Below are 27,191 nucleotides of genomic sequence, written 5' to 3'. Positions count from 1 at the left end.
ATGGAAAAAAGGCTGACTATCAACTTAATCTTCTCTCACATAGCTGATGTATTCCTAACCTTTTAAATATTGTAAATAACTTGGGTCAAGGCAACTACTTTTTACTTTACTCTTTGTTTAGAGCATGCACACTTGCAAGAATGTGTTTCATAATGTTCAGACAGCACTGTTAAGCCGAAGTGTAATACGCTGTGTTAGCCATGTGCTGTGCTGGGTGTGTTTTTGTCTGCGGGTAGCGGCGGTCAGCAGGCTGTCTGCTGTCATGCCCCACAGTGTCCACAGCCTGTGTAGGCAGCCTGGCTCTGGCCTGCCAAGGACACGGCTCCCAGTGATCTGATCACCAGTTGTGCCTTTTCAGCCCTGCAGCCTTGAGGGACAGGTGTAAATGTAGCCCCCGACCTTGACGCACACACAGACACCGGCCCTGCTGCTCCTCATTTATTTATCATCCCTCGCTCGGCTTCTCCTCTCCGTCTCCTCTCGCTCTTCCATCTCATCCCCTCTAGGACTAGCCTCATTATTCCTTCCTGCTCTTTTTTCCCCCCTCCGTTCTTTTGGAGATGTGAATAAAAGTGACAGCAGGGGCCACTGAAATGACAGAATCAGCCTGTCTGCAGGGTCACTTGTCACCTCCCCTCCCCCCGTTGACTTCTCTTGCCCCCCCCCACCCACCCACCCCCCACCCTGTCTTTCTCTGCCTGCAGCTGCTGCCACATAGCACATGAGCCTGGACCTCCTTGCAACTCTTGAGCATTCTGCAAATAGGTCTATACTTTCTCTCCACACTCGTCCCACAGAAAGATAAGACCAGCACAATGATCATTTGTAAATCATTTTATTAATACTGGCGAGAAAGTGACAACACTGCAAAGCAGAGTGTTGTTTCATTTTTATCGTCCTGTCACCGGCACAGAAAATGATCTCGCACCAGCAAGATTTGTGACAGCCCAATGCTCAGTCAACCCCCATGCGATATTTCACTGTGAAATTATTTAGTACATCTTTCAGAGACTGAAAATCTATCACCTTGATGTGAACATCAGTCACAGTATTTGATGTACCAATACCAACAACCAAGGTTTGGAAATATATTAAGTTTGCTGAAATGAACAATGTTTTGTTGTGCGCTATGAAAAGTTGGATATTTTTGCATTTTATCAACATTTTTTTTAAATGACATGACTATAAATAAATCACCGAAAACATCGACACCCCATCCCTTGACCTAACCCACTTGTAACTAGTGTGGAGTCTGTTGGGTGTTAGCAAAAATGGAGTGAGAGAGAAGAAGGGAGATTTAACCACCAAGAAAGGGAAAATGTAAAAAAATGTAATCTGTTGTTATGGGTGGGTGAAGCAGTTTCAGACAGTCGGACAAGGAACAATCCTCTGCTTTTTTTTAAGGTTTACCTGAGGGAGGCAATTCCTCTGCAGGACTTGTTTTTGTTTTTTTTTGGATGAGCTTTGTTTCTTATGGGCCAACACACTCCCTACACACAACTCTCTTCCCACTTTCCTTGATTTTGTGACAGTTTGACTGAGGAAATAGAAACTCAAAACATTTCCAATTAGAAGCACATAGGCTGTCCCTTTTGTTGCTGTTGAATTGTTCATAACTGATGCATTTTTACAAAAGAGCAATGATGTTGCAACTCTGGATAGTTCTCCTATCTAAATGGCTGCTTGTTGTAACACATGTAACCACAATTACATGACAGTAGATGATTGTCAACAGGAGGATCAACTTCTAATTATAAGCAGAGAAAAACAGTTAGAAATGTTTGCTAAATTACCACTACATGGGATGCTTTGAGCTCACTGACACTGACTGTAGGTAATGAAAGTTTGGCTGTCCCATGTTGGGCTGCAGCTGGCCACTGCTGACACTGTCTAGGCGAGTACAGATGAGGCTTCTGTTTTTAATTAAAATGCTTGCACTCCTTCCAATTTGTGAAATACGGTACTAGATCACAGATCTTAAAATCTCTCTGTTAATTCCTATTTTGTGAATGTTAACTATCACAGTCTGAATGTTTCTAGTAGGTTTGTAGCCAAATTTAGATTATGTCCTCAAAACATAGGTGTACAGAGAATGCCTTCGCTGCAGTAATAAAGTGTTGTGTCGGTGAAAGGCCTTGTTGAAAACCCTGCTTTACAGTCTGTAGTTAGCCTCAATTAGTGATCAATGAATTATTCAATTGTTAAAGGTGTTAGGTTATAAGCCAAGTAAGTAAGCCAAGGCATACCTCATCTCTTGATACTCAACCTGAAAATTGTTAGAGCAAATTTAGCTTCTGTGGATCTGAAGAGTATCAAATGAATTGATTTTATCCCACAACAGCACCTCGTTCCAATGTTTTTTACTTACCATAATGAAAAATGCTGTCAACCTCTGATAATATAATCTGCAATCTGTTATTAGTTCAGAGTTGCATTGGTTTCATAGTTGCAATTGGATTTTTTTTTTGATGCATCATATTATATCATTATCATCCAAAATAAGGAAAATATTGTGATATGAAATTCATGCTCTATCGCCTACCCATACCTAAAGCCTTGGAAAAAGCAATACCTTCATACTTTGAGTTGTCATTGAAGGATACTGGCACTAGCAAACTTGATGTAATGAAATCCTCTCTTTACCTGAAGCTGCTGTTGTACTTGAAACAAGTTGTAAATAAGAGGTGCTAATAATGCAGTGGCCAACAGGAGGTGCCATATAAACAATCAGGAGCAGCAGCAACAGCCATGCTATGTGTCGCCATGAGAGAGAGAGAGGCTGATGTATCGCTGCTGTGGGGCGGGGGGTCTGTTCCTCAGCCAACTGCACTGTGCCGTGGCTTATCTCCGGCTGTGTCTTCAGCTGATGGATGACTGGAGCAGGCCTCCGACAGCGCTGAGGTGGGAGGGAGGAAGAAGAGGGAGAGGAGAGCAGTGGCCCCCCAGTGGTGGAACACAAGCCCACAGACCTGAAACACACTGCCCACCCAAAAAACGCCACAGGCAGATAAAACACACCGTGCCTCCCAGCCTCTCGCCTGGGTACACACACACAGTATCTCCTGTTGGAAGCCGCTGATTATTTTAAAGTTAGCTGAGACGCTTTACCTCAGCGGTCCCCGTCTGTAGAGGGAGCTCTCTCAGCTACATCTAGGGTTTGGTGTCGACAGTGTGTTTTATCACCGTTATGGTACAGTGCCAGCAATGCTTTTTAGGGTTGTTAAGTAACTAAATAGCAGGCAGGATGGGTGTGTGCTGGAATTTCCTGTCACCTTTTGTATCAGTGTAAGCCAAAGGAAACAGAGGATGTTACTTTGTATGCCAAAGGTTGGCAGGATATCTTCATGTTACATTGTTGAGTAAATAAAAAAAACGCAGCTTTTATTGTCTGATATTGTAAGGTTTTTGGCCACTGAAAAATATTTTGATTTCCTAACTGAAGGGCAAATCTACTTTAACATATACTTAAGCATATCTAAGCAAAGATTGTCATTTCTGTGGATTATGTCACAGCAGAGAGGATGTGGGGAGTCTCATGTCTGTCAATGTGGTCTTTTTCCCCGAATCTCCAAGCATGTTGTGATTTCCTTTCTGCGCACCGTGGCCAATCTCATTACGAGCTGATATTTCATATCAGACGGCAGTGTTTTCTCCCTTTGGTTTTGGATAGCTGACTGATTGTCCACGGGCCCTTGGGGTTTATACACACTAGGCTTGGAAAGGTCAGCTTTTAACAACGAGTCAAGTATAATGACTCCATATTGGGTGAAAGTGGCTTTGTTTGCTGTTGGACAGCGTAAGGGTCTGAATGTTGTACTTGCATCAGTGTTTTCATGGAATGACATTTAGAAGGAATTATGTTCCATGTGCGAGCCTGCCTGTCGTTATCATAATGATACCATCTTTGTGCATATGCCTGCATGATCTTAACCAGTTTTACAACTTTCAACAATCAACTCTCAAGCAGGAAGTGCGCACACAAAACAATGACCTTTTGAGCCATTTGCTCTCGCTCTCCTCCTCCCTTTATATTTCTCCTCTCCAGCTTCACAATAGTGCACTGTTAGGCACTGAGGGAAAGAGAGGGGAAACTCGGGGGGGAAAAGAGCCAGCTCTCTGGAACACTCTCCGACAGAGAGAAGCCTGTTGTTTCTGCACAGCGGCTGGCCATTTGGTAGCGCTTCCACCCTGCCTCCTCCCCCTCCTCTCCCTCTCTCTCTCGCTCTGGCTCTTTCAGCCCCTCCTCCGCCGCTGTGTTGCCTAGCAACGGAGGGCTGGAGCAATCGGAGCAGGGGCAGAGCGATTCAGGGAGCAGATTGGCGGATGATTTATTAGCTGGGCTGGAGAGCAGTGAGCCCAGGCAGCTGAAATGGAGCCTTAAACTGGAGCCGACATGTAGAGAGGGAGGAGGGAGCCAGCGAGAGAAAGAAAACGAGAGGGAGGGGGCAGAGGAGGAGAGAGGGAGCGTGCGCACAGCTCCTCAGTGCAGACGGATGGACAGGTTGTGTAAATAGTACAGTAGGGGAACATAATTAAGGTGACATAATTAGGACAGAGACATGGGCTGCTGCGACAGGTCTAATTGATTTTTGTCATAGTAGGTCCACAGCCCAGGCCCCAGGTAATGAAGCAGCACTCTCACCTTACGGCTGCTAAACAGGCATTAAGCACATCATGGAAAATTACACCGCCTCATCCGTAGGACTCACTCTGTTTGAGGATCAGTCACATAGTAGTAGTGCATCCTCAGGCAATTTTACACAAAATCTTTCTCACACAAACATTTTAAGCCAATATTTCAGATGAATATCTACCTAATTTAGTCGTCATCTGTCAAGCAAGCTCTATACAATTTTTTCATTGAATCTCTGCAGTGGTATTCCTCTGGTTATGTGGAGCTCTTTGGAGGTTTTGACTGACAGTCCTAAGGTAGTCTGCTCTTAACCCCTTGAGTGTGGAGGAGATGGGTGTCACATGCGGGAGCGCTTGTGTTGGAGACGGCTCCATCTACTGGCTAATCAACCACTACACCTTCAGTCTGATTAATGCAAATGAGCTCCTGTCTCTTGTCACAGATAGTATGGCCTTTTTATTTAGCTGTCAGCGAGCACGACTCTCTCCATCTGGCTTTTGATTAGGCCTCTGCTTGTTTAGTCTGGTATGACTTGGGGTTATATTTTTATACTATGTTACTCACAATTACTCTGTGTTGGTGTTATTGTTTTGTAAAAAGTTAGGCTATTGAGTTTGTTTACGTAGTGGAGATAAATATAGAAATCCGTTCCGCTTGTTGAGATAGGTTTCTCTTTGTCGTCTGTAATCTTTCTTGCTTAAAGGTGGTTGTATTTTGCAGCTGCCTGTATGCTGCGTTACTTCTGTAAAATTGCCCTTCATTCCCCACCAAAGCTGGGTATGTAAACAATCTGTGGTTACATAACGTACTGTACATGGCATGGAAAATGGACTCCGGAAACACAGCAGCTCCATGTCTGGTTTTCCTGCTCGCTTGTCTCCTTTCACCGTGTCCAAGACCTTTCTCCACACAAATTGTATCAGCCTGCCTCCCCTCTCACGCTCACTGCTAGTGGAGTTTGTGCCTCTGTGTGTGCTCACCCCAAGCTCTGAATGCATATAAAGGAATGCTGTAGTTTTCCTCGCAAGGAAATGGGCAGCTTTGGTGTAGTTTTAAGAAAAAGCAGTGGTTTGGTTTTCCTGTGTGGGGGCAGAGACATAAAGCCTGCTTGGGAAACGTTAGAGGCACCAGAACAGGCTGAAATGAGCGCTCCGCCTGGCACAAGCGTGAAGCACAGGACTCCACTCCGGGTTTTCCAGCCTGCTGCGAACCAGAGGCTCTCTAGCAGAAAGATCACATGTAAAGCCTTCCCCTTTGTAGTGGAAGAGCAGAGAGTGACAAGCTATTTCTTGCTTGTAAAAAAGCGATGTACCGTCGGAGACATTGTGGATTTGCCCCCTAATTTTTCCTTTACCTGTGGCTGGACGTAGAGATTTGTGCCGTGCTCCCTGAGGACTTTTCCCTGCTTTTTGCCGGAGTTACTTGGTGGAAACGGTTGGCTGAGATCACTGAGGAACGGGGCTCGCCTCTGGAACAAGAAAGTAAATCTGTTGGTTGTCTGCTTCGCTGGTTATGAATGTTTTCAGCCTCCGCTTTTTATGGCTCACAGTCTGTGGCTCTTAAAGGAGAAGAAATGCATTTTGGTTATTGAGCTTTCTGGTATTTATTCTTTTCTCATTTTGTTCTTGTGTTCTTTGATGGCTAGATGTTGCGTTCTCATTCAGTTTTCATGTCAGATTAAATCAGAGTATGTTATGAAGTAGTAATTTCTGTCATCGTGCTGTAGTTCATGTCCTTTGGATTCACTCTTGTCAGGATAAATTTGTACATTTTAGCTTTCGACACGTTTTCCATGAACTCTGAAATTCAAATGTTTGCTTTTATAAATGCCAATTGTACAGACAAAAATAGTGCTGTATTTTGAAAGACTATCCAACATGCAGAGTGCGACATGTTTTGCTTTTGAATTCTCAAGTTTAGGTTTTGACTTTGAACTTTTTACTTGCATGATTAACAACGTATTCATCAGCAGGTCTAGTCTGTATGTTTTTATATAAAATCAGGTTTGTCTAAATGTTATTTTCTCCCCACATGAAAAAGCGAGTATAATCTCAGCGTCTCTCGCTGCCTTACTTGTCATTTCCTTTCTCGTTTTGCCCTGACATGGCTGTGTTTGCTCCGGAGTTTAAACGGAGGCTACAGAGGTTTCTAGATACACATCAAACCTCTCCAACCACAGACTAGCAAAAAGAAAACACCGTTTTTTGTCGTGGTGCTAGCCTGTAACTTTATGTGGTCGCAATTTAGCTGACTTCACAGGTACTGACTGATTTTTTTTTTTCTGTCTTTTCCTCTGTGAAAATTTACAGAAGCGCTTCATTAAAGGGCTGAGACAGTTCGGCAAGAACTTCTTCAGGATCCGGAAAGAGCTGCTACCCAACAAAGAAACGGTAAGATTATTTATTATTTATTTCTCTATATATTTTAGAATTTTGTTCAGTGTGTGTGGCAAAGTTATTATTAGTTTGTAGAATTGATAATGATATGTAACACACAAAATGAGGAACATGTGGTTACGTATCACTAGTAACTAATGGAAAGGTTTCCACAGTAAAACGTTTTAATGTGATATTTTTAGGGTGACAGGTTTTTAACCTGAGGCCTTATTGATAAGCAGTTTGTGCTGCCTGCCAACCACTGTACTGCAGTATTATCAGATCTGCCTTTAGCTCTCTGAAAAACACTTGTTATACTTGAGAGAAAAGAGAAAAGGCCAAAATGTACTTTGCAGACAACCACTGAAACCTTACAAGTTCACATGTTGAACATTAATTAGCACCCTTAGTTTGCAAGTAGTAAACAAGTCGTGCAAATGTGGTGTGAATCATTGTGTTCCTACCATATCTCAGCTCTGAAAAGTAGCACGCTTCATCTCATTTTTGCACTTGAATATTCATAGTCTTATTTGTGAAATATGCCAAAAGGTTTAGTAGCACTTAAGAAATTCCTAGCCACTAAGGGTAGCAAAACTGCACCCAATCTACTATAGTGTTTGTAAAACAGGTAGGTAAAATGTTAATAATTCTTTTTACATTTTCACAAACTTTTGGAATAATAAACTCAAAAGCATGGCATAATGGCTTTTACAAGAATCGGTTTGCAAAACAGCATATGACCTTTTTAACAAGAAACATGTAGCCTCTAACAGTTTTCCTTTTAAAGGAAACTTTGAATTATGTTTAGCAGCTGATAGTGGCTAATTTTAGCAGCAATTTTAACAGAAATTATCGTCCTTGTTTCACGGACAGGCACAACAGTGAGAATGATCACAGCACTTATTTATTATTATTATTATTTAGAATTATTATTAGTAATATTATTATGGTTATTATTATTGTTGTCATTATTATGATCATTATTATTGTTATTGTTGTTGTACTCTTAAGTTTTATTACCCTTGTAACATTGTTGACTTAGGCGAGGCAGGTAGATAGATAAGAGCAGCACATAACTTCTATCTCACCGCAGTCCAGTAATGTTTACATATTTCCTCTCCTCTGAAGCGCTTCTTCTGATGCCAACCTTTTAAGCATCTGCGGCACTAGTCCGAATTGATGACTAAAATTAACCTCACAAATCAATGGAGTCATTCTTCTGATTCCTTTTGATGTGGCATCTTGGTAGCTTTAAGGTTTGCCAGTCACTGATATGCTTCCAATTGAAGGAGACATGGCAAGTTAATATCTGTCACGCTCAAAGGAGCTCTTGTAATTGTTTTGTTTATGTGCCTTGGCAGTGGGATGTTCCTCTGTCAGAGTTTCCCTCCTCTTTCTCCAGTGTGTGTGTGTGTGTGTGCGTGCGTGTGCGTCAATGTGTTAATCATCGCTGAGCAACTGCGTGACCTGTTACATGGTACAAATGGGTCAAATCCAGGCCTAACAATGATTAACCCAGAACAGCTTACCTTATTAAAGGTGATCATTCTGTTGAAAAGAAAACATGGCCGCCACACTGACTATGTGTTGATGGGTTGAGTCCAAGTGTTTCCTTTACTATACACCTCACTTTCTCCTGAAACTGCACAAGGAAAGCCCTTAGAGCTTGATGAGTCTTTTGATTTTTGATTTGGCTGTACAGGGGACATGTTGTACATGGCTGCAAAGTCCTCCATGCCTTTGCCTTAGCAGGTAAATTATTCATAGATATGTATTTTGTTTTATACAGCAGTGCAGACCTTGCTATTTGAGCGAGGCTGCTCCTACTGGAAGTGTGCAGATACAGTGTTGACACAGACATCAAAGGAAAATCAAAGGTGTTTGTCATACTTTTCACTGCTTCATTTCCTTGTCTGCTGTGAGCTGAGGATATGTCAGCCTTGCTTCTCAGACATCCCTATATATCATGTAATATTTTTACTCAGAACTCTTTAGTGTCACCTCCTTTGTGTGTGTGAGAGAGAGGGAGAGAAAGGGAATTTTTATTCCTCAAAACCAATTTGAACCTCTTGAATAAGAGATTAAAGTGTGTGAATACAGTTTCCTCACAGAGGTTTCCTCAATTATTTTTACTGGTTTTGAAATATATGACTAGTCCGGTTGATTGGCTATAAAGGAGGTATTAATGCAATTCAACCTGGAGGGGGAGTCTACTTGGCAGGAGAGGTAATAGACCTCCTCCAGGATCTAGGCCTGCCACCACCACAGAGCAGGGAAAGATTAATTTTCCCCTTGCAAATGGAAAATAAACTGCCCTTTAAACATATGAAAAGAGGAGAAAATGACTGGGAGAGCAAGGGGAGGGTAGCAGCGACCGGAGGAGAAGGGTAAGGTGGGGGTTAGCCCAATATAGACACTGAAAAGCCGGGGTTGTCACACAGCAAAAAAAAAAACCTCTTTGCTTATGATTGAACTTGCTTTTGTGTTGTAAGCCTGATCTGAGCTAGTGCCAGTCAATACCCTGAGGAAAGCTCCATTTATTTTCCTAACGGCAATCTCTCTCCCCGCTCACTCCCACACTGTATCTCTGGAACATGGAGCATAACAATCTCTCAAGATTTTGTAGGTCTGGGAAACGAGAGAGATTTTCCCCCTATCTCTCGGCACAGACATATATTTCTATAATTCCACTCGCATGCCAAGCCATCCACGAAGAAGTGCCTTGCACAAATGCGGGTGTTCCTGCAACATGTCCTGCCCTGGGCCCAGACCAGACCGCTGTGCTGAGCCAGAGTGCAGACCATAAAGCCCTTGGGCTGATAGCCAGGACTTCAGAGGCCAGTACAGTGTTTCTGCCTCTCACTGTTCCTGCCGCTAGCCCCTATTAGCTGGGCCGCTCCTGAAGCACCAGCGCGGCTCGAACAGGCAGTGCCAAGGGTAAGCACCCAGCGCTGTGTAAACACACCAGGCCTGACTAGCGCTCAGGAATGCTTTATATAAAGTCACATAAAGGCCCGGAGGGGGAAGTGGGTGTGTCGTCTGACCGTCTGCAACTGGCTATGCTGCCACCATTTCCTTCACTCCAGAGAGGACGTCATGGAACATGAGATTGCTGCTCCCAGTGTTCAAACAACTAAATATGCTGAAATGGCAGATCACAGATAACTCTTTGCCTGATATTTCCACTGAAAGGGTTTTCATGAAAATGTGGTTTTAGGGGATATCAGTGGACCGCCCCTCATTGCTAAACAGAATTGTACTGACTATAGCTCCGTTTGCTATGCACTTGAAAGAAATTGACAGTTGAAAATTAGATCAAATTAGCTTAAGTTGTGGCTTATTTTTGTATAAGACTGTTCACTTATTTTGTTGGTGGAAAGAGGAACAGCGCTAACACACTTGTGTTTTAGCTAGTAGCATGTTAAATGTCTACTTGCAAATTAAGTTTAGTACAGATATGATATATTATATATCATAACCAGACCTGGAATTTTACCATTTTAGGGGCAAGGCTATTTTCAGTATTCAGCGTCACTAAATTTTTTAAGGCTGTTGAGTATAGTAAAATGTGGAGCCGTGAGTAAAGAACTAACTTTACTGCAGAGTTGACTCATGCTTGAACTTGTACTCCCCAAATGGCTAAAATATAATTAATGCAGTACAGCTTGTCTTTGTGTTCTATGAGAGAGAGCTCATGTATACAAAAATAAAATACAAAAAATATAACAAAATTTCATTTTCGATTTCAGGAACTTACAGTAGGACACAGTGTCCCTTGTCAAAATACATTTAATTTGTCAGGCAATCCACAATAGAAAAATCATAATCTTACAATCGCAATGAGGCAATTTACAAGCACAGAACAAAATCGTGGTGTTTGTCTGTGGGTGTGTGTGTGTGTGTGGGTGTGTGTGTGTGTGTGTGTGTGTGTTTATATCAGTACTTCCCTTGAGACTCTTTCCGTGCCTGTTGTTTCTTCCCCCTAACTTGATCTGACTTACTCTTAAGTATTAAGATATATTTATTGGTACCGTGTTGTCAATATCACTGACATGAATGACCAATTGTGGCTTAGTGATACTTATAAATTTCTGTTAGTAAACTTTTATCTGTAATAAAAAAGTTTATTCATATTTTAGTAAGACAGTAAGCTACTACTTGCATTGCCAAACATCAGCCACAAGACCTGTAACATTAGCTATAGGACAGACTTTTTTTGGGGGGGAGAAAAAAAATGAAAAAAGCATTGAGCTGATTCATGCAGACGTTTTATGCTGCTGCTGCTTCCTCTCTTGTTTTTGCATGATTGTGGAAAAGGCAGAAAAGTGTAGTGCTAGTGTGTTAGAAAGCTAACAAGGGAGAAGCCACATTATCTAGGTGGCTAATGTTCACTACCTCACTAGGAATGAAACAAGTGTGCTGAAATAGGAAATAGTTAGCAAGGTAGTGGCTGATTCTGACAGTTGGAAATATGCTAGCGATAATCATTTGAACCATATAATTTAATAGTCAAGTCACTGCTTGTTTACATTCAGAGTAATCCTTGCGTCTTGTCTCAGCAGCACATAAACTAAAACTGAATTGGTTTTACCTGAGTAGGGTCAGTTTCCAACTCCGACAAGAATACAAATGACAGAACAACAGTGAGAAGCCACTTACGATTGCTGTTTATTGTTAACATTTTGACTGTGGCAGGTGACTGTTGCAGTATAGGTCACAAAAGCCATTTTGGCTGTAGGGCATGCAATCATCTTCAGGATACATGGCCAGATTGAGGGCAATGGTGACCTGGGCTGTATGTGAAATATCTGCATTGTTTGTATAGACATTCAGATTCAGATCAACCTGGCGACGATGTGCTGAGCAGTTTGTACTGCAGCATCCTTGTTCTATAGGAGAAAAGAGAGCGCGCAGCCCCCCAGGCCCTGTCATTTACAGGATGGCCAACAGGAGAGCAGTGTTCTCAACGCAACCTCACAGCAGATGTTTGCCCCGGTACAATCTGTACAAACGTCAAATTGAATTCATTGCCATGTCCTTAGCTCAGCAGCTAGAGCCTTGGGGATGAGTGTGATTATAAATACTTTGGTTCAAGCACTAATTAAACCAGTTACAAACTAGGGGGCCCGGTCCAGTTGGCAACAGCTGTCAGGAGTGTGACAGAATAGCTTCCGTGTTTTGGTAAATGATATAGCTTGTTTATGCAGGGGAAACACTGTCGGCCGGCAGAAGCTCGACCAGTATGTATTGATGTTCTTTTAGCAGACCACAGGCAATTTAGCATGCCTGAGTGTAGGCAAAATCTTTCTCAGCCTAATAGATGGAGCACGGAGAGGGGGAGCTCCCTGTGTAATTGAGTTCTTTGGTAGGCTTCATGTTGTGGTTTTTGGGGACTAGCTTATCAGCAGAACACGCAGGAATCGACCCTCCAGCAAAAAGGCACTGTTGCCGTCCAATCTGCTTTCATTGGCAAAAGCGCTTACAGCAGGAAAAACACGAGTGCTGATTCTTCAGCATGTGCATCCCTGACCTGTGAAAGCAGAGCTTATTCAGTCATTCTCCGGCAGAAAGGCTCTGCGCAGCAGGGAACGGCTGTCTATTTAACCGCCTTTCACATATACTCTGCTCCACCAGCCAAGGCCCTTTCACTGTTCATTTTCCCTCGTCTGTCCGTGGGCTTGGAGGCATCACTGTGCTGTAGGTCTATTTTTGAATCGGCTACATGCGGCTGGTACTTTGAATTTTTGACCTTCTTTGAACCACATTTCACAAAAAGTCCTCGGTGAATTGTGCATCTGTGGCAATTTCAGGAGTATAAGATGAAATATAAAACTTAATTTGATATTTTCTTTTAGTGTCAGAAACTGGCATGGTGAATTTATGAAAATATACTGTCCTTCACCGTAAATAGCAAAATGTAATCACATTTAGCAATTCTATAAAACTAACACCATAATAGGGATACCGTAACATTTAACATTTTATTCTGGAATTTCACCTGGTATTTCTCATGTTGCAGCAAAAATGTTTTTATAATTGCATTTATGTTGTCTAAGTAACTAGTGCACATTATTATAATTTTTATTGGAAATCAGATGGTAGCTGCTAGCAGCAAATTAACTGGTTATCTGCATTTTATCTGACAAATGCCTGATGAAGTGAAGTAATAGACAATTTTTGTCTGTATCCCTTAATGTTTGCATCTAGATACTTTCTACTAGGACTGCCATTGAAAGAATTTAGGTAAATAAACATCCATTTTTATCACCTAATTAACTGTTAATTGGCCCTGTAGGCATCGTAATTATGCTCCTAGTAGGCTTGGCCATATATGCTTTTACAAATTTACCCCCTACAGTAAGCCTTAGGGTGAAAGAAAAGTACTTCTCACTGAAAGCATATATTATACAACGTGTCATGCTTAGTGAGGAATTAAAAAGTACATTGGTAGAGCAGATGCATCATTAAACCTTGGTTTGATTTTGCTCAAAGAAATACATTCCCCTCCACCTTACTGAAATGAGTCAGGCAGCACTCCTCCTTCCTAAGGCTGCAGATTGTGGAGGAAGCAGGAGGAGCACAGCCTGGCTGCACTAATGGATGTTTACACAACTCAGTATCAGCCACCAGAACCCAGAAATCACATGCTCCCCTTGCTCTCTGCTCTCCTGGTTCCCGCTAAGTCGTCTGAAATTTTTAGGAGAGAGATTTTTAGTTGCCGAGAGATTTTTTTTTAGGAAGGGTTGTGGTTAGATTCAAGGTTGATTGTCCATTGTTATCCTCCGTTGGCTCTTTATTCCTCCCTCTCGGCTCTCCTCCACACTTGGCCCTCCCCCTCCCCTGCTCTCCCCTGCTCTCCCCTGCTCTCCCCTGTTCTCTCCTCCTTCCCCTGCTCTTGCCAGTAACGGCCTTAACCGTTTGGCTTCATGTCAAAGCAGGGGCCTTTTGTGGCTCTGTCACAAATCTGCCAGGAAAAACAGAAACCATCTGTTCAGGCCTGGGCCTGAGAGGGGATGAGTGTGTAAATACATGAGTTTAGCCCTCGCCCTCAGCCCTGCCCGCGCACACAGGACCACCGAGCCCAGTGAAGGATCCTGCACTCCCACTCAGTCTCAGCCTGCACTCCCACCCAGCCTTTATAGTGGATATAATGGTTTCAGAATAAATCCTATCAAGTCTAAATCTTACAGGCAGGGAAATAAGATGACATGAGACAATTTAACAAAGCGACTGAGTAGAAAACTGGCTCAATCAGTAATGGTGTTTATGAATTATAACACTGATAATATAAAATTGCTAGTATTTAGAGACTGAGTACATTTTCCTCTACTTGTATTCTATCAAAATGTCAATGCACAATATGTATGTTTGAGGTGCACTTGCCCTTTAAAAATAAACAACTATTACTAGTGGAAGTCAAGTTCATGAATTAGGAATAATTTTGGAAACAGTGTAGTATGTTGTTTTAATGATGTGGCTTTCATTTTGTTCAAATATATTGCGGCAGTTACATGTTGTGAAGTCCAAACAAGTCCAATAGAAACAGGCTAAAATTGTTCTACAAGTGAGTTGTAATGGCTTGCTTTTTAATTATGACATTTTCCTTAAAAAGCATTGTGTCAAAGGTTTTAATCAAGAGGCCAAGAAATACCTGTTTCCTCTCATGTTAAGCTCATTGCTGACTAGTGCAAGTGAAATCTCAGAAGAGGCAACACTGTGCCAACACTTTCCCCTTTTCAGGGCAAACACTGTAATGATAGTTATCCCACAAATTTCCGGCTAATGCTCTAGACACAGCCTGGATTATTTTACATGTAGTTTCTGCAAATTACAATGCATCGCCTTCAAAAATGCACCATAGCAGACATGCAATTTAAATTGTTAAAATGGGAAGAGTAAAAATCTTTCTGTGATGATCTTGCCACGTTTCTCAGCCATGGTTGAATGCATGTAAAGGAAACACTGCTGCACACAATCTGGAACTCGTATACTGTCAATTTCACACATACATACTTGTATATAGACTACCATTTTAAGTGGCAATAACTGGAATGGAAGCCCTGAGTGTCGTGATATGAGGTAAGCCCTTTCCTTGTCGGATAATCCACCGGCCAGCAAGCTCCTGCAGATGGAAGCATTCTAAAAGGCCTTATAATACCAAGCTTATGTTGTCACTATCTCATGTTCTGGGGAGCAGCAGCACACTCTGTACTGCTCTGCAATGATTTAGTGGGTTGGGGAAAATTATGGTGCGGAGGCCAGGGCCATTCTTGATTTCTATTTCAAGCATTTCCATTAAGTATTTTTTTTTTTATACCACATACCAGTGAATTGTTTTTGGTAGAGGTTTATGAAATTGTTTCTATTATGTCGCAGTCTTCATTTTATGAAGAAGGGGCAGCTTTGCTTTTGAAGCCTCATTAGATATACATGTACTCGGAGAAGAAACGGAAGGTAATGAAAGTTACAGTGTTGCCTTGGGCATATGCCAGCATGACAAAGACTTAGTGACATTTATGATAGGGAAACGTACACAGTCAGTCTGAGAGATTGGACTTGTGTGGCTTCAGAGAAACCAAACCTGACACATAGGCAGGTTGGCAGAGGTTACCTGTCAATCTCTCTTTGACACTAATTTACAGCGTGAGGCCTCTCAACCGCAGGAATGCCATGTTCATCTTCGGCAGCACTCCTCTCATCCAGGCATCATACATTATTCCACTCCACATGTAAATTTTTGTCTCTGGAAAGATCAATCGTTCCTTTGTCTATGTGACTACAGATCAAAATTGGTTAAGTAAATAAACTTTTTTTTTTTTAATGGGCACCCCAGACCTAATTTTTTCTTGGTCATATAACAATGCACTCTCCACCAGAAGTAACTTTTCAACCCGGCAGATGGACTTTGAGAGTGTTTTGCTGCTTCTTTCGCACCAGTTACATACGGCTTTACAAGCTCATCAGTGCACCTGTTAGTTCCCATTCAAAAGCTCAAGTTAATGTTTTCATTAGCCCCTGCCTAATGTAATGGTACTTGACACAGTGTAAGTGATGGAGGGGCAGGGTGACCTTTCCCTGTGTCTGCCAAGCTGTTGTTGAGGCCGTGTGGTTGTCAGCCTGCAGCGAGGAGGCAGAGAGGCACTGCTGAGAACAGTCATTAAGCACAGAGCAAAGCCAGCGCTCGGCACCACTCGACACTTTTGATCTGCACATTTCAATTAGATTTCGCATCAGGACGCCTGCCTTCCCTCAGCTAGCACCTGCGCCCTGCCTTCCTGACCGACCAGCCAGGCTAAAGAGGGAGGCAGACTCAGAAAAACAACTAGAAGGTTCTGTACCAGCTGAAGTAGATGCACAAACACATGGTAACATAATAGAGCATAAGTAGCTTTTAGGGGAAATAATGGGCATTTGGCTGCTTTGCTCTCACCATGTGCGTGTTCTCTAAAGTGGAACTTCCAAAAATAGTTTTTAAAGGTTATTTGAAGTACCGTACATGTTGTCCCACAAGTAGAAGGTGCATCATTCCCTCTTCATCTAACTGGCCTTTGTGTTATGAATCCTCATGGTGATTTGTCTCTGCTGAGCTCCCACTCAGCAAGGCATGTGGAATCCATCCCACTAATCCAGATGTGCTCAACTGCAGAAGTCTTTCGGTCTGAGAACTTAGTACAAGCAAGGGGGTTTGGGACAGTTTTATGCTGGAGCAATGGCTTTGGCACAGCTCAGCACCTTAATTTACCCTGCAATGTGAGAAGGTTTCATTGAGCTCAAACACCCTCAGTAAATGTTCCCAGCACTGCTTCGCCTGATAAGATGGAGTCCTACAGGCACTGGTAGATATGAATTTCTCCTAAGAGCTACATAAAGGCAGATCTTATTAAACTGGCCTAAGCCCACTGAGTTGAGCTGTTTCTGCCAATCAAAGCAGTCATTGAGAAAGACTAATCTTGTACCTTAATGTCAGATATTCACAAGGCTTGTTGAAGCGATAAAGGAACAACCACGTGATCCTTGGCCAATGTTTTCTCACAGTAAACATGGTGGAACCAACAGGCCTGAGATAGTCTTGCATTTACCCAGATAAGAACTAAGAAGTTAATACAGTTGCGTAAATATATAGTCAGAAGACATTGTGTTCAGAGTGAGCAGCCTTTTATAGCCATCTTAAGATGTCCATCATTTCATCAAAACCTTTCCTGCCATTGTTCCTTTTGGATAATTTTTGATAGAAGATGTTAAGCTGTTTGCTGCAAAGCTGTTAACGCATTTTAGAGCGCAGTGTACTGACTAATTTATGTCAAGTTTCCCAGCTGAAGCGGGGAAGGAAAACAATCAATAGCCATTAAACCCTGGGAGCTTTGTTGAACAGCAGTTTAACAGACCTTAGATAGTAGATGAGTGTCCTCTGGGCTTTAAAGATTACAGGTGACTTACACCTCACCTAACAATCACACTACCCCTTCATGAATTCATTATAGAGCCAGTGGAAGACCACTAACAAGTGAGAGTTCATAGTGAGGGAGAAAGGCAAAACCCCACAGGAAACTACATAATTGTCCCTGACTCCTGTCGCCAATTTTCAAGGCTTGTGTATTATTTTGAGTGTGGCCGGAAAGCGGCAGTTAATTTGCACAGGCTGCCTCAGCAAAGTGCTTTCTGATCCATGATTGCATGTGTTAATGTTTCAGTTGGGTATTGATTTCCTGGCGGCCTTTTGTGCACTGGATTTATCCGTCTCGCTCGCTGGCAAGCGCGCCCCTCCGAATGTTTGATTAAAGTTCAATTGACTCTTCCAGTGAAGGGGCGAGGAGCCATTTCACTCCCTATTTGTAGCGCCAAAGCTCTCCCCGACATGTTCTTTTGTTCCCATTCAAGCGCCTGCCACCCAGGCAGCCACCAATGCACTGATCCTAATACCCCTGCATTCAGTGAGCCTCCTCGCCTAATCCTGGGACAGACACGGCCGCAGCACAAACACACCCGGCCAGCTACAAAACCTGGCATGGAGTGACCCACTCTGTGGCCTTTCTTTGTGAAATACTGTGGTGACTGCTAATGAGTGTTTTCCACATATTTTGTGCAACCTAACTTCAAATATTTCACAGAGTGGCAATTTTACAAATGTTCAGTATCTTTGGGTAAATGGACCTTATGTTAATGTTCACTCCTTCAGCTGTTTATAATTTTCCTCATCTTTCTTTGCACACAAAATTGATTCTCCCTCCTTATTACAAATACATGTGTGGCCTGTGTGTACTCCTGTGTTATTTTGCCTGTTCAACAGCATCCGTTCTGTGTTTCATTGCAGGGGGAGCTAATTACCTTCTACTACTATTGGAAGAAGACTCCCGAGGCAGCCAGTTCTCGAGCCCACCGCAGACACCGTCGCCAGCCCGTCTTCCGCCGCATCAAAACACGGACTGCCTCAACTCCTGTCAACACTCCCTCACGCCCCCCCTCCAGCGAGTTCTGTAAGTATACTTGAACCCGCTGTGAATGGGCAGAGAGAAATGAGGGAAACACGACTTGGAATATTTTGGTGGCACTTTCTGTTGTTGGTGTTAGAGCGATGTGCGTTAAGTGTGTTTTCTTTCTTGCACTCCTCCAGTGGACCTCAGCTCAGCCAGTGAAGATGACTTTGACAGTGAAGACAGCGAACAGGAGTTGAAGGGCTACGCCTGCCGCCACTGTTTTACCACCAGTAAGACAGCCTTCCATCTACACACACACACACACACACACACACTCACAGGCGATTAGATGTCATATGGACCTACATGACTATTCCTATCCTGATTGTGATCAGTGCGAGCCCGCACCACCCAGCGCTGTGTGACAGATGGGCATCAGAGGATGTCAGGACTAATTTGATCAAATCAGACATGAGCCCACAGCTCGTTCACTCTCTCCACCTCATTATCCTTCCCCTCTTTCCACACAGCTGGCTCCCAGTGCCAACCTCCCATCTGACGACACTTAACATGACTGCCACCACAACAAGGGTGGCTAATAACTTTGGCTGTTTAGTGTTAACCCATATAGGCCCCACTGGTATTCATATGTGAGAATTTGAATTAATCCAATATTTAGGAGGACAGAGTTGGAGTATATCTGCTGATATACTGTTGTTAGCTGTTATCTTTGATTCAGTTCAAGCATGAATGATAATACAAACATCTATTGGGTGTCGATTTACAAAGTTAGTTAAGCACATTCTCTGTAGCTACAATACTGCTGTGGTTGTGAAATCATTTCTATGTATTGTTTGTATTTGTTACCGCCTGTGTGAGTGTGTTATTTCACAAGTGTAAATGGCTTTCCTCAGCCTCCAAGGACTGGCACCACGGGGGCCGGGAGAACATCTTGCTGTGCACAGACTGCCGCATTCACTTCAAGAAGTACGGTGAGCTGCCCCCCATCGAGAAGCCTGTGGACCCGCCGCCATTTATGTTCAAACCTGTCAAAGAGGAAGAGGATGGACTCAGCGGGAAGCATAGCATGAGGACCCGACGGAACCGAGGCTCGGTGCGCACACACTCCTCATCTATCCCTCTATTTACACCTTCACCGCCCATAGTCGTCAGAGTTCTCCCTAGAGCCATGTAGAGCCAGACTACAAAAGCAGGCATCCATCAAGCAATAACTGTCTTTAGACAAGTAGCACAAGTACAACTAAATCATGCATTGTTTCATATATTTGGTTTTACAGATTAGTTACAGTTACAAAATTACAAGTTTGGAAATGAACATGACATATGTCCATCTTAATTTCTTCCAATTTATATCGCAACACTATGTGGAGGCTTAAGTTGGTTGTGACTTGTGCTGGTTCTGTTTGTTGTTAACAGATGTCGACGCTACGTAGTGGTCGTAAGAAGCAGACAGCCAGTCCTGATGGCCGAGCCTCGCCCACCAATGAGGACCTGCGTTCCAGCGGACGCACCTCACCCAGCGCAGCAAGCACCGACAGCACTGACAGCAAGACAGACTCCATGAAGAAGCCCAGCAAGGTACACACAGCATAGGCTCCTTGAAGCTTTGTTTTACTATGCATGCATCTGTGTAAGCTCAGTGAAATATACCCTAATGTCTCATCTGCTTTGTTCACACAGAAGATTAAGGAGGAGGCTCCCTCACCTATGAAGAGTGCCAAACGGCAGCGAGAGAAGGGGGCGTCAGACACAGAAGAGCCCGAGAGGGCTAGCGCAAAGAAGTCCAAGACACAAGTAAGCTTGTAGTGCTTGATTTGCTTATCCATGTGTTTTAAGGGATTGCAGTAGTGCCTAGAGTCGGTCATATGATGCTCACACTTCTCTCTCCTCTGTCCCTCAGGAGCTGAGTCGGCCCGACTCGCCCTCAGAATGCGAGGGGGAAGGGGAGGGAGAGGGCGAGAGCTCTGATGGACGCAGCATCAATGAGGAGCTGAGCAGTGATCCTAAGGACATTGACCAGGATAACCGGAGCTCCTCCCCAAGCATCCCCAGCCCCCGTGACAATGAGAGCGACTCAGACTCCTCTGCCCAGCAGCAGCAGCTCCTGCAGGGCCAGCACCCCCCAGTCATCCAGTGTCAGCCAGGCACCTCTGCCGCCTCCACGGCCCCCACTCCACCTACAACCTCAGCCCCCTCACTACCCCCACAGGTCTCCCCCACAGCGGCCTCCACCTCTCTACCTCCCCAGCCTCTGCCCCAGGCTAGCCCGATGTCTCTTATCCAGTCAGGAGCGTCCCTCCACCCTCAAAGGCTCCCCTCTCCACATTCACCTATGACTCAGGCTCCACCTCCTGGTCCCCCAGTCCCACCCCAGTCATTACCCAGCTCACATCACGGCCCCATTCCTCCCATGCCACATCCACTGCAGGCTGGCCCGTCACACATGCCTCACCCTCACTCCATGCCCCCTCAGGGCTTCCCTGTGGGGCAGTCTCAGGTCCCACCATCGTCAATCTCTGGCCAGCCACAGCAGAGACCACACACACCTCCCTCCCAGTCCCAGTCATCCACCCAGAGCTCAGGCCAGCCTCCCCGAGAGCAGCCCCTGCCCCCCGCCCCCATGTCCATGCCTCACATCAAGCCCCCACCCACCACGCCCATCCCTCAAATACCCAATCCACAGTCCCACAAACACCCACCCCACCTGTCAGCACCTCCGTTCCCTCAGATGCCTTCCAACTTGCCCCCACCACCTGCTCTCAAGCCCCTCAGTTCATTATCCACCCACCATCCTCCATCAGCGCACCCACCTCCCCTCCAGCTCATGCCTCAGGGGCAGCAGCTTCAGCCTCCCCCAGCCCAGCCTCCAGTTCTCACCCAGTCCCAAAGCCTCCCACCATCAGCCAGCCACCAGCCTCCTCCAGCTCCCCCTCTGCCCCCCTCCGCAGCAGCCTCACACCCCAGCGGGCCACCACAGCCACCATTCCCGCCGCATCCTTTCAATACCGTTCTACCTCCAACCGGCCCTCCCCCGTCTTCATCAAACTCCATGCCGGGCTTACAGCCTCCATCTTCCTCCGCCTCTTCCTCTTCCATCTCCATGCCACTTCCTGCCTCTGTCACCTGTGCTGGCCCGGGCCCTGCACTCCCGCCTGTACACATCAAAGAGGAGCCTCTGGACGAGACAGAAGAGCCAGAGAGCCCGCCACCCCCACAGAGAAGCCCCTCCCCCGAGCCCACCGTCGTCAATACGCCCAGCCACGCCAGCCAATCAGCACGGTATGTCTGCCCAACACTCACACTGACTTCCACCCCCACACTAGCTGTAAAAAAAAAAAAAATACACCTGCCCAAGCTGTTGTTTATCAACAGTCTGGAGAGCTGCTGACTGTCTTGTCTGGGGATGCTGATTAGCTCTCAAAAACATCAACAACAAAGAGTCTCTGCCTTCAGATTTTAAGGCTTTGATGTACGCAGCAAATTGAATGTCCTCAGCAAAACAGGCATCCAAGGCCACAATTAGCCTTGAGCTCTGAGTGGCTGATGGCTTGGAATTATCCAGGATGGAGAGCTGGGAGATTAATTACAGTGAGATGTGAGTGAACTGAGGCATCTGAATATGAGTATCTGTAGTTGCCTTGTGCTTAAGTGGCTCTCAGACTGCCAATGAATATCAATGAGATTCTTAATACATAGTCATCATAGCAGCAAAAGTGAATGCCAAGGGAGTTTGTTTCCTTTTGAATAATGGCCTAATGTGGCTAACATAAGCCATCTATCTTTCATCTAATGGAACATTATCTTGCTACTGGAGATGCAAAATGAAGCAGGAATTCCTTGTCTCTAGTATGTTCTGTCTATATGTAACAAGTATTCATTTATGAACTGAAACTGAATTCAGAATGTTCTGTTGAGTAAATGTTGATGGTATTAAATGTTTTTTCTCCACCATGACCATAGGTTCTACAAGTGCCTGGACCGAGGCTACAACTCGTGTGCTAGGACAGACTACTACTTCACTCCGCTGGCTTCTTCCAAACTGGCCAAGAAACGAGAGGAGGCTCTGGAGAAAGCCAAGAGAGAGGTAGAACAGAAAGCAAGGGAAGAGAAGGAGAAAGAAAGAGAGAGGGAAAAAGAGCGAGAAAGAGAGCGGGAACGAGAAAAGGAAGCAGAGAGAGCTGCGGTGAGTTCTTGGTTTAGTTCGTCTCCCTTTACCTCTGTTTGGCGGTGGTTAAAAATTTTCTTTAGAATTTGTTACTAAACATGGTATCTCTCTCCTCACAGAAAGCCAGTTCATCACATGAGGGCAGAATGGGCGAGCCCCACATGGGCGGCCCCGCCCACATGCGTCCGCCCTTTGACGGCCCTCCCACTACTATTGCAGCCGTGCCTCCGTACATCGGCCCCGACACCCCTGCCCTGCGCACCCTCAGCGAGTACGCCCGTCCCCACGTCATGTCCCCCACCAATCGCAACCACCCCTTCTTCGTTTCCCTCAACCCCGCAGACCCCCTGCTGGCCTATCACATGCCCGGCCTGTACAACGCCGACCCGGGCATGCGGGAGCGTGAGCTGCGAGAGCGGGAGATGCGCGAGAGGGAGATTCGCGAGAGGGAGCTGAGGGAAAGGATGAAACCTGGCTTCGAGGTCAAGCCTCCAGAGCTGGACAGTCTACACCCCTCAACAAACCCCATGGAGCACTTTGCCCGGCACGGGGCCATCACGTTGCCCCCCATGGCCGGCCCGCACCCCTTCGCCTCCTTCCACCCGGGCCTGAACCCTTTAGAGCGTGAGCGGCTGGCCCTCGCCGGGCCTCAGCTGCGGCCGGAGATGAGCTACCCAGAGCGGTTGGCTGCAGAGAGACTCCACGCTGAGAGGATGGCCTCGGTGGCCAATGACCCCATCGCCCGCCTACAGATGTTCAACGTCACGCCGCACCACCACCAGCACTCGCACATTCACTCACACCTCCATCTCCACCAGCAAGACCCCCTGCACCAAGGTGAGAGAAAGCCCTGCTTGTATACATCAATATCACTGTTAATTACACATTACAGTTTAAATGTTGAAAAAATATGAATACGCTTACCAACCAATGAAATCATAAGGAATGCTTGGAGAGTAGCTTGAAGAGCTGCATTCCAAAACCTATATTGATTTTGAGAAAAATAAATATTCTGATGTTCATTGCTCAATATTGGAAAAACACAAACAATTACATTGACTAAAATGTTATTTTTTTGCTAGCCACCATTTTGTCAGTCAGTTTGTCATTGGAAATGGTGGATATCTAATTTTGGAATGAAACGTTTTACTTGGTATTTGCTGTTTAAACTCTTTCAGTCATGCTGTGGCATGCAATGTCTGTGATACATTATCTGTTGATGAGTGTACCTTGACCCTAAAAGACTGACACCCAGAAGGCGGTGGTGAATGCCTTGTATGTCCCCCAGGTTCTGGGGCCCATCCGTTGGCAGTAGATCCCCTGGCCGGACCGCACCTGGCCCGCTTCCCTTACCCGCCCGGCGCCATCCCCAACCCGCTCCTTGGCCAGCCGCATGAACACGAGATGCTGCGCCACCCAGTCTTTGGTAAGTTCTCAGCCAATATCAACTCTTATTAACATTAATATCACAGTCAATTTATCAGTCTAATCTTTTTGGATATGAAAAGCTCTGCTATCCCCTGATCAAATCTCTTATGTGTGTCTTCTCCAGGTACTCCATACCCACGGGAACTACAAGGAGGTCTGCCGCCCCCCATGTCGGCAGCCCACCAGCTCCAGGCCATGCATGCCCAGTCAGCTGAGCTCCAGAGGCTGGCCATGGAGCAGCAGTGGCTCCACGGACACCACCACATGCACGGAGGGCCGCTGCCTGGCCAGGAGGACTACTACAGGTCAGATGTGCAACACATATAGAAAAATAAAGGGAAAACAAAAATGAAATGGACTGGATATGCCTCTATTTTGAAAAGATCTTCCAGATATTGAAGCTAGATGTTGTTGTGTTTCAGCCGGCTGAAGAAGGAGAGCGACAAGCAGCTGTAACCAGCCAAGGGAGGCAGAGCTAAACAGGCGCAGGACACGGGAAGTTGTTACAGAACAGTCTTGCAGAGGCACTCGAGTTTCCTCTGAACACATTCAGTTTTGAAGAACGGAAAAGGCCAAGTGGATCGTCTGAGAATTCTTCTGATATTTGTTTTTGTTCCTGTCAAGGACTTTTTTTTATTATTTTTCAAGACATTGACTTTCTTTGGTATATAGCCAGTAGTGACAACGTCCTCAAGACTCCTGCATGACAAGCTTCCCTGACGTTTTTGTAGGTGCTAGAACAAGACACTGTGCTTATCAACAAAAAAAGACAAGACCGGTCAGGCCGTTTATGGAAAAATAACAAGTGCTATCTTAAATTCAACATTTATTTTAATACATTGTTGGAGGTTTTTCATAATTTTAAGAAAAGCTACAGCATGGCGTTTTTGAGTCTGTAAATAGTATATATAAACATATAATTATTATTATAATTATTATTATTACTAGGTGTGGACTCCAAACCAAGTCGTTTCAACCTCCAATATATTTGTTTTGATGCATTATCCCTTGTTTCAGAGGGGAGCACCATGGCATTATATGAGCAGACAGCGGTTTCTGAGAGAGTTAAGGTTCAGGTGTGACGTTCCTCTGACATCGCTGTGTAAGATTTAGTCCCACATCCATTATGTAAACCATAAAGCTGTCACACCCACATCCATTCATCACACACCTTTGACACGCACCAGATTGTCAGAATGTCTAAACTCAACACGTTGAGTTAATGATTTGAAACACTTGAAAAGGTGACACGGTCGCCACTGAGGCTTCTGTGGAGCGCACACTAAAGCCATGGGAAAAAAAAAAAATTTGCACTGAGAGTGTATCCTTGAGCTCCACCAATTGGTTTTATCCTTCTGCTTAAAATCAGTATTTAAGTCAACAAAATGAAAAAATATTTCATTACTGTTTTTAGAGAGATTTTAACTATGGATTTTATGAATTTTGACATTAGAAACATATTTGGCTGAACTGAAGAAATGTAAACTCGCTTCATGTTCTTTTAATTCCAGTTCTGTGACCGATTATCGGGAACTGAATTTTAACGTTTCTACACTATAATGGGAGCCTAATAGGACTTTAGGATTGTTTTAACGTGTGAATGGTTGTGTGTCGGTGCTAGATGTGTTGTGGTGTGCCCTTCTTTTACCTGGTCTAGTCATTCATGTTTGTTGCAGGGCTCATATCTGGCCGGGTCATCCTCCAGCCAGGCTGTAATAATGTTCACTGTGACACTAGAGGGGGCCTGCCTACACGTGACGACCAGGAGGTGGAGGGTCGATGATGGTGTGTGTATGTGTTTCCCCACAATGTTTTCCTTTGCCTAGGTTCCTTAGGGATACACACAGCCTCCTGGGTCTCAGGGGTGGTGTGTTGTGTGTGTGCCACTGACTGTTACAAGTAATGTTCACCTGTCATACCAGTGTACATTCGCCCATGTTTGCTTTTTTTTTCCTTGTTCTGTGGCCATGAGATATGAGTTCTTTATTTGTTCCATGCGCTAAGACCTTTTGACTGTCATGGACACTTAGAAAACTGTGGCTTTTTGTTTTGCATTTTTTTTTTTTTTTTAACCACACAAAGAAGCTGTACTTAGTTTGAAAGTGATCATATTCTCCCTTTGAGCACTATAATTGACGACATCCATTTGAATGCTTGAAAATATAATCCAAGTCATGCCCCCTTAAAAATTAAAAAGTCTTTCAAGCCCTGACAAGAACCTGTCACTCCGTCTTGCCATCTTCTACCGATTCCTGTCTCTCTCTTCTGATGTACTCCTCATCTTCCTTTGCCTCGTTTCCTGACGATTCCCTTGCCTTTTAGTCCCTCTTTTGTGTCTCCGAAACCTTTGATGTTAAGTGTTGTCAATGGTTTAGCTTCTTGTTTCAAAGCGGCAATAGCAGAATGTAAATTCTGACTGCTAAGATTTATATATATACTGGTATCTTGAAGCTTATTGTATATATTAGTAGTCGCCATGGGATGACACAATGTAAACAAAAAGTAGAAATAATAAGAAAAATTGTGAGTCCTGTGTTCTCTCCATTTGAGTATTTTGTAATTTTTTTGAAAAATTTGTGGAATTAAAATAAACGACTAAGTTACACCACAAGATATGATTTTATCCTTTTGTTATGCTTTGTGATACATCTATGAACTGAATGTATATTTCTGTAAATTCTTAACTGTTATGATATACAGTAGCAGCTGGTAGTAAATGGATTGACTGTAGAATTCTTAACCTGTGCCTTAGTATTAAATCTCAGCAGCCATGAGACACATTAATCCTGTTTTAAAGGGTAAACATTTTGAATTACTCACTGATCATTCACTGGCTGGCATCCACCAGGAAGACAGCAGAAATGTACACTTTATACCTCCATATTCTGTTTCTATTCTATTTCTATTTCAGTTAAGCAGAGGGACTGTTTGTGCCTCTATTTTGATAATACTCCTGTCCTACATTTGCTCTTGAATAATACAACTTTCGGTTGACGGGGGGAAATGTGTTACAAAATGGATAGAGGATTGCTGTTCCAATTCTTCAACCTTCCATTTTCTCAGTTTCACAAACACTGTGCTTTATGAGACCGCCCCAGCAGCAGGTAGTGAATCTCGGAGCTGAATATTGCGCCGTTATGGTATAATAACATCAA

The 27,191-nt window shown here is 44.3% G+C and overlaps 1 protein-coding gene across 5 annotated transcripts in view; it reads left to right on the top strand.

Moving 5' to 3' along the window:
• rerea (arginine-glutamic acid dipeptide (RE) repeats a) overlaps positions 1 to 26,647 on the top strand; it is a 98,438-nt gene extending 71,791 nt beyond the window's left edge. For 3 of the 5 annotated variants that reach the window (XM_078288113.1, XM_071908787.2, XM_078288114.1), the window contains 12 exons: positions 6,943 to 7,023; positions 18,320 to 18,482; positions 18,620 to 18,712; positions 19,337 to 19,536; positions 19,860 to 20,021; positions 20,124 to 20,237; positions 20,344 to 21,722; positions 22,404 to 22,626; positions 22,728 to 23,445; positions 23,867 to 24,034; positions 24,161 to 24,341; positions 24,459 to 26,647. In XM_078288113.1, the coding sequence (XP_078144239.1) occupies positions 6,943 to 7,023; positions 18,320 to 18,482; positions 18,620 to 18,712; positions 19,337 to 19,536; positions 19,860 to 20,021; positions 20,124 to 20,237; positions 20,344 to 21,722; positions 22,404 to 22,626; positions 22,728 to 23,445; positions 23,867 to 24,034; positions 24,161 to 24,341; positions 24,459 to 24,492 (3,516 nt within the window). In that variant the 3' untranslated portion in view covers positions 24,493 to 26,647. The remainder of the gene's footprint in view (positions 1 to 6,942; positions 7,024 to 18,319; positions 18,483 to 18,619; positions 18,713 to 19,336; positions 19,537 to 19,859; positions 20,022 to 20,123; positions 20,238 to 20,343; positions 21,723 to 22,403; positions 22,627 to 22,727; positions 23,446 to 23,866; positions 24,035 to 24,160; positions 24,342 to 24,458) is intronic. The other 2 variants (XM_071908788.2, XM_078288115.1) reach the window with 1 other exon arrangement.
• The last annotated feature ends 544 nt before the right edge of the window (positions 26,648 to 27,191 follow it).

Source organism: Centroberyx gerrardi, chromosome 14, assembly GCF_048128805.1.
Source record: "Centroberyx gerrardi isolate f3 chromosome 14, fCenGer3.hap1.cur.20231027, whole genome shotgun sequence".
NCBI classification, from domain to species: domain Eukaryota; kingdom Metazoa; phylum Chordata; class Actinopteri; order Beryciformes; family Berycidae; genus Centroberyx; species Centroberyx gerrardi.
The sequence above is the reverse complement of the archived record's forward strand: the minus strand, read 5'-3'. Positions and strand labels throughout refer to the sequence as shown.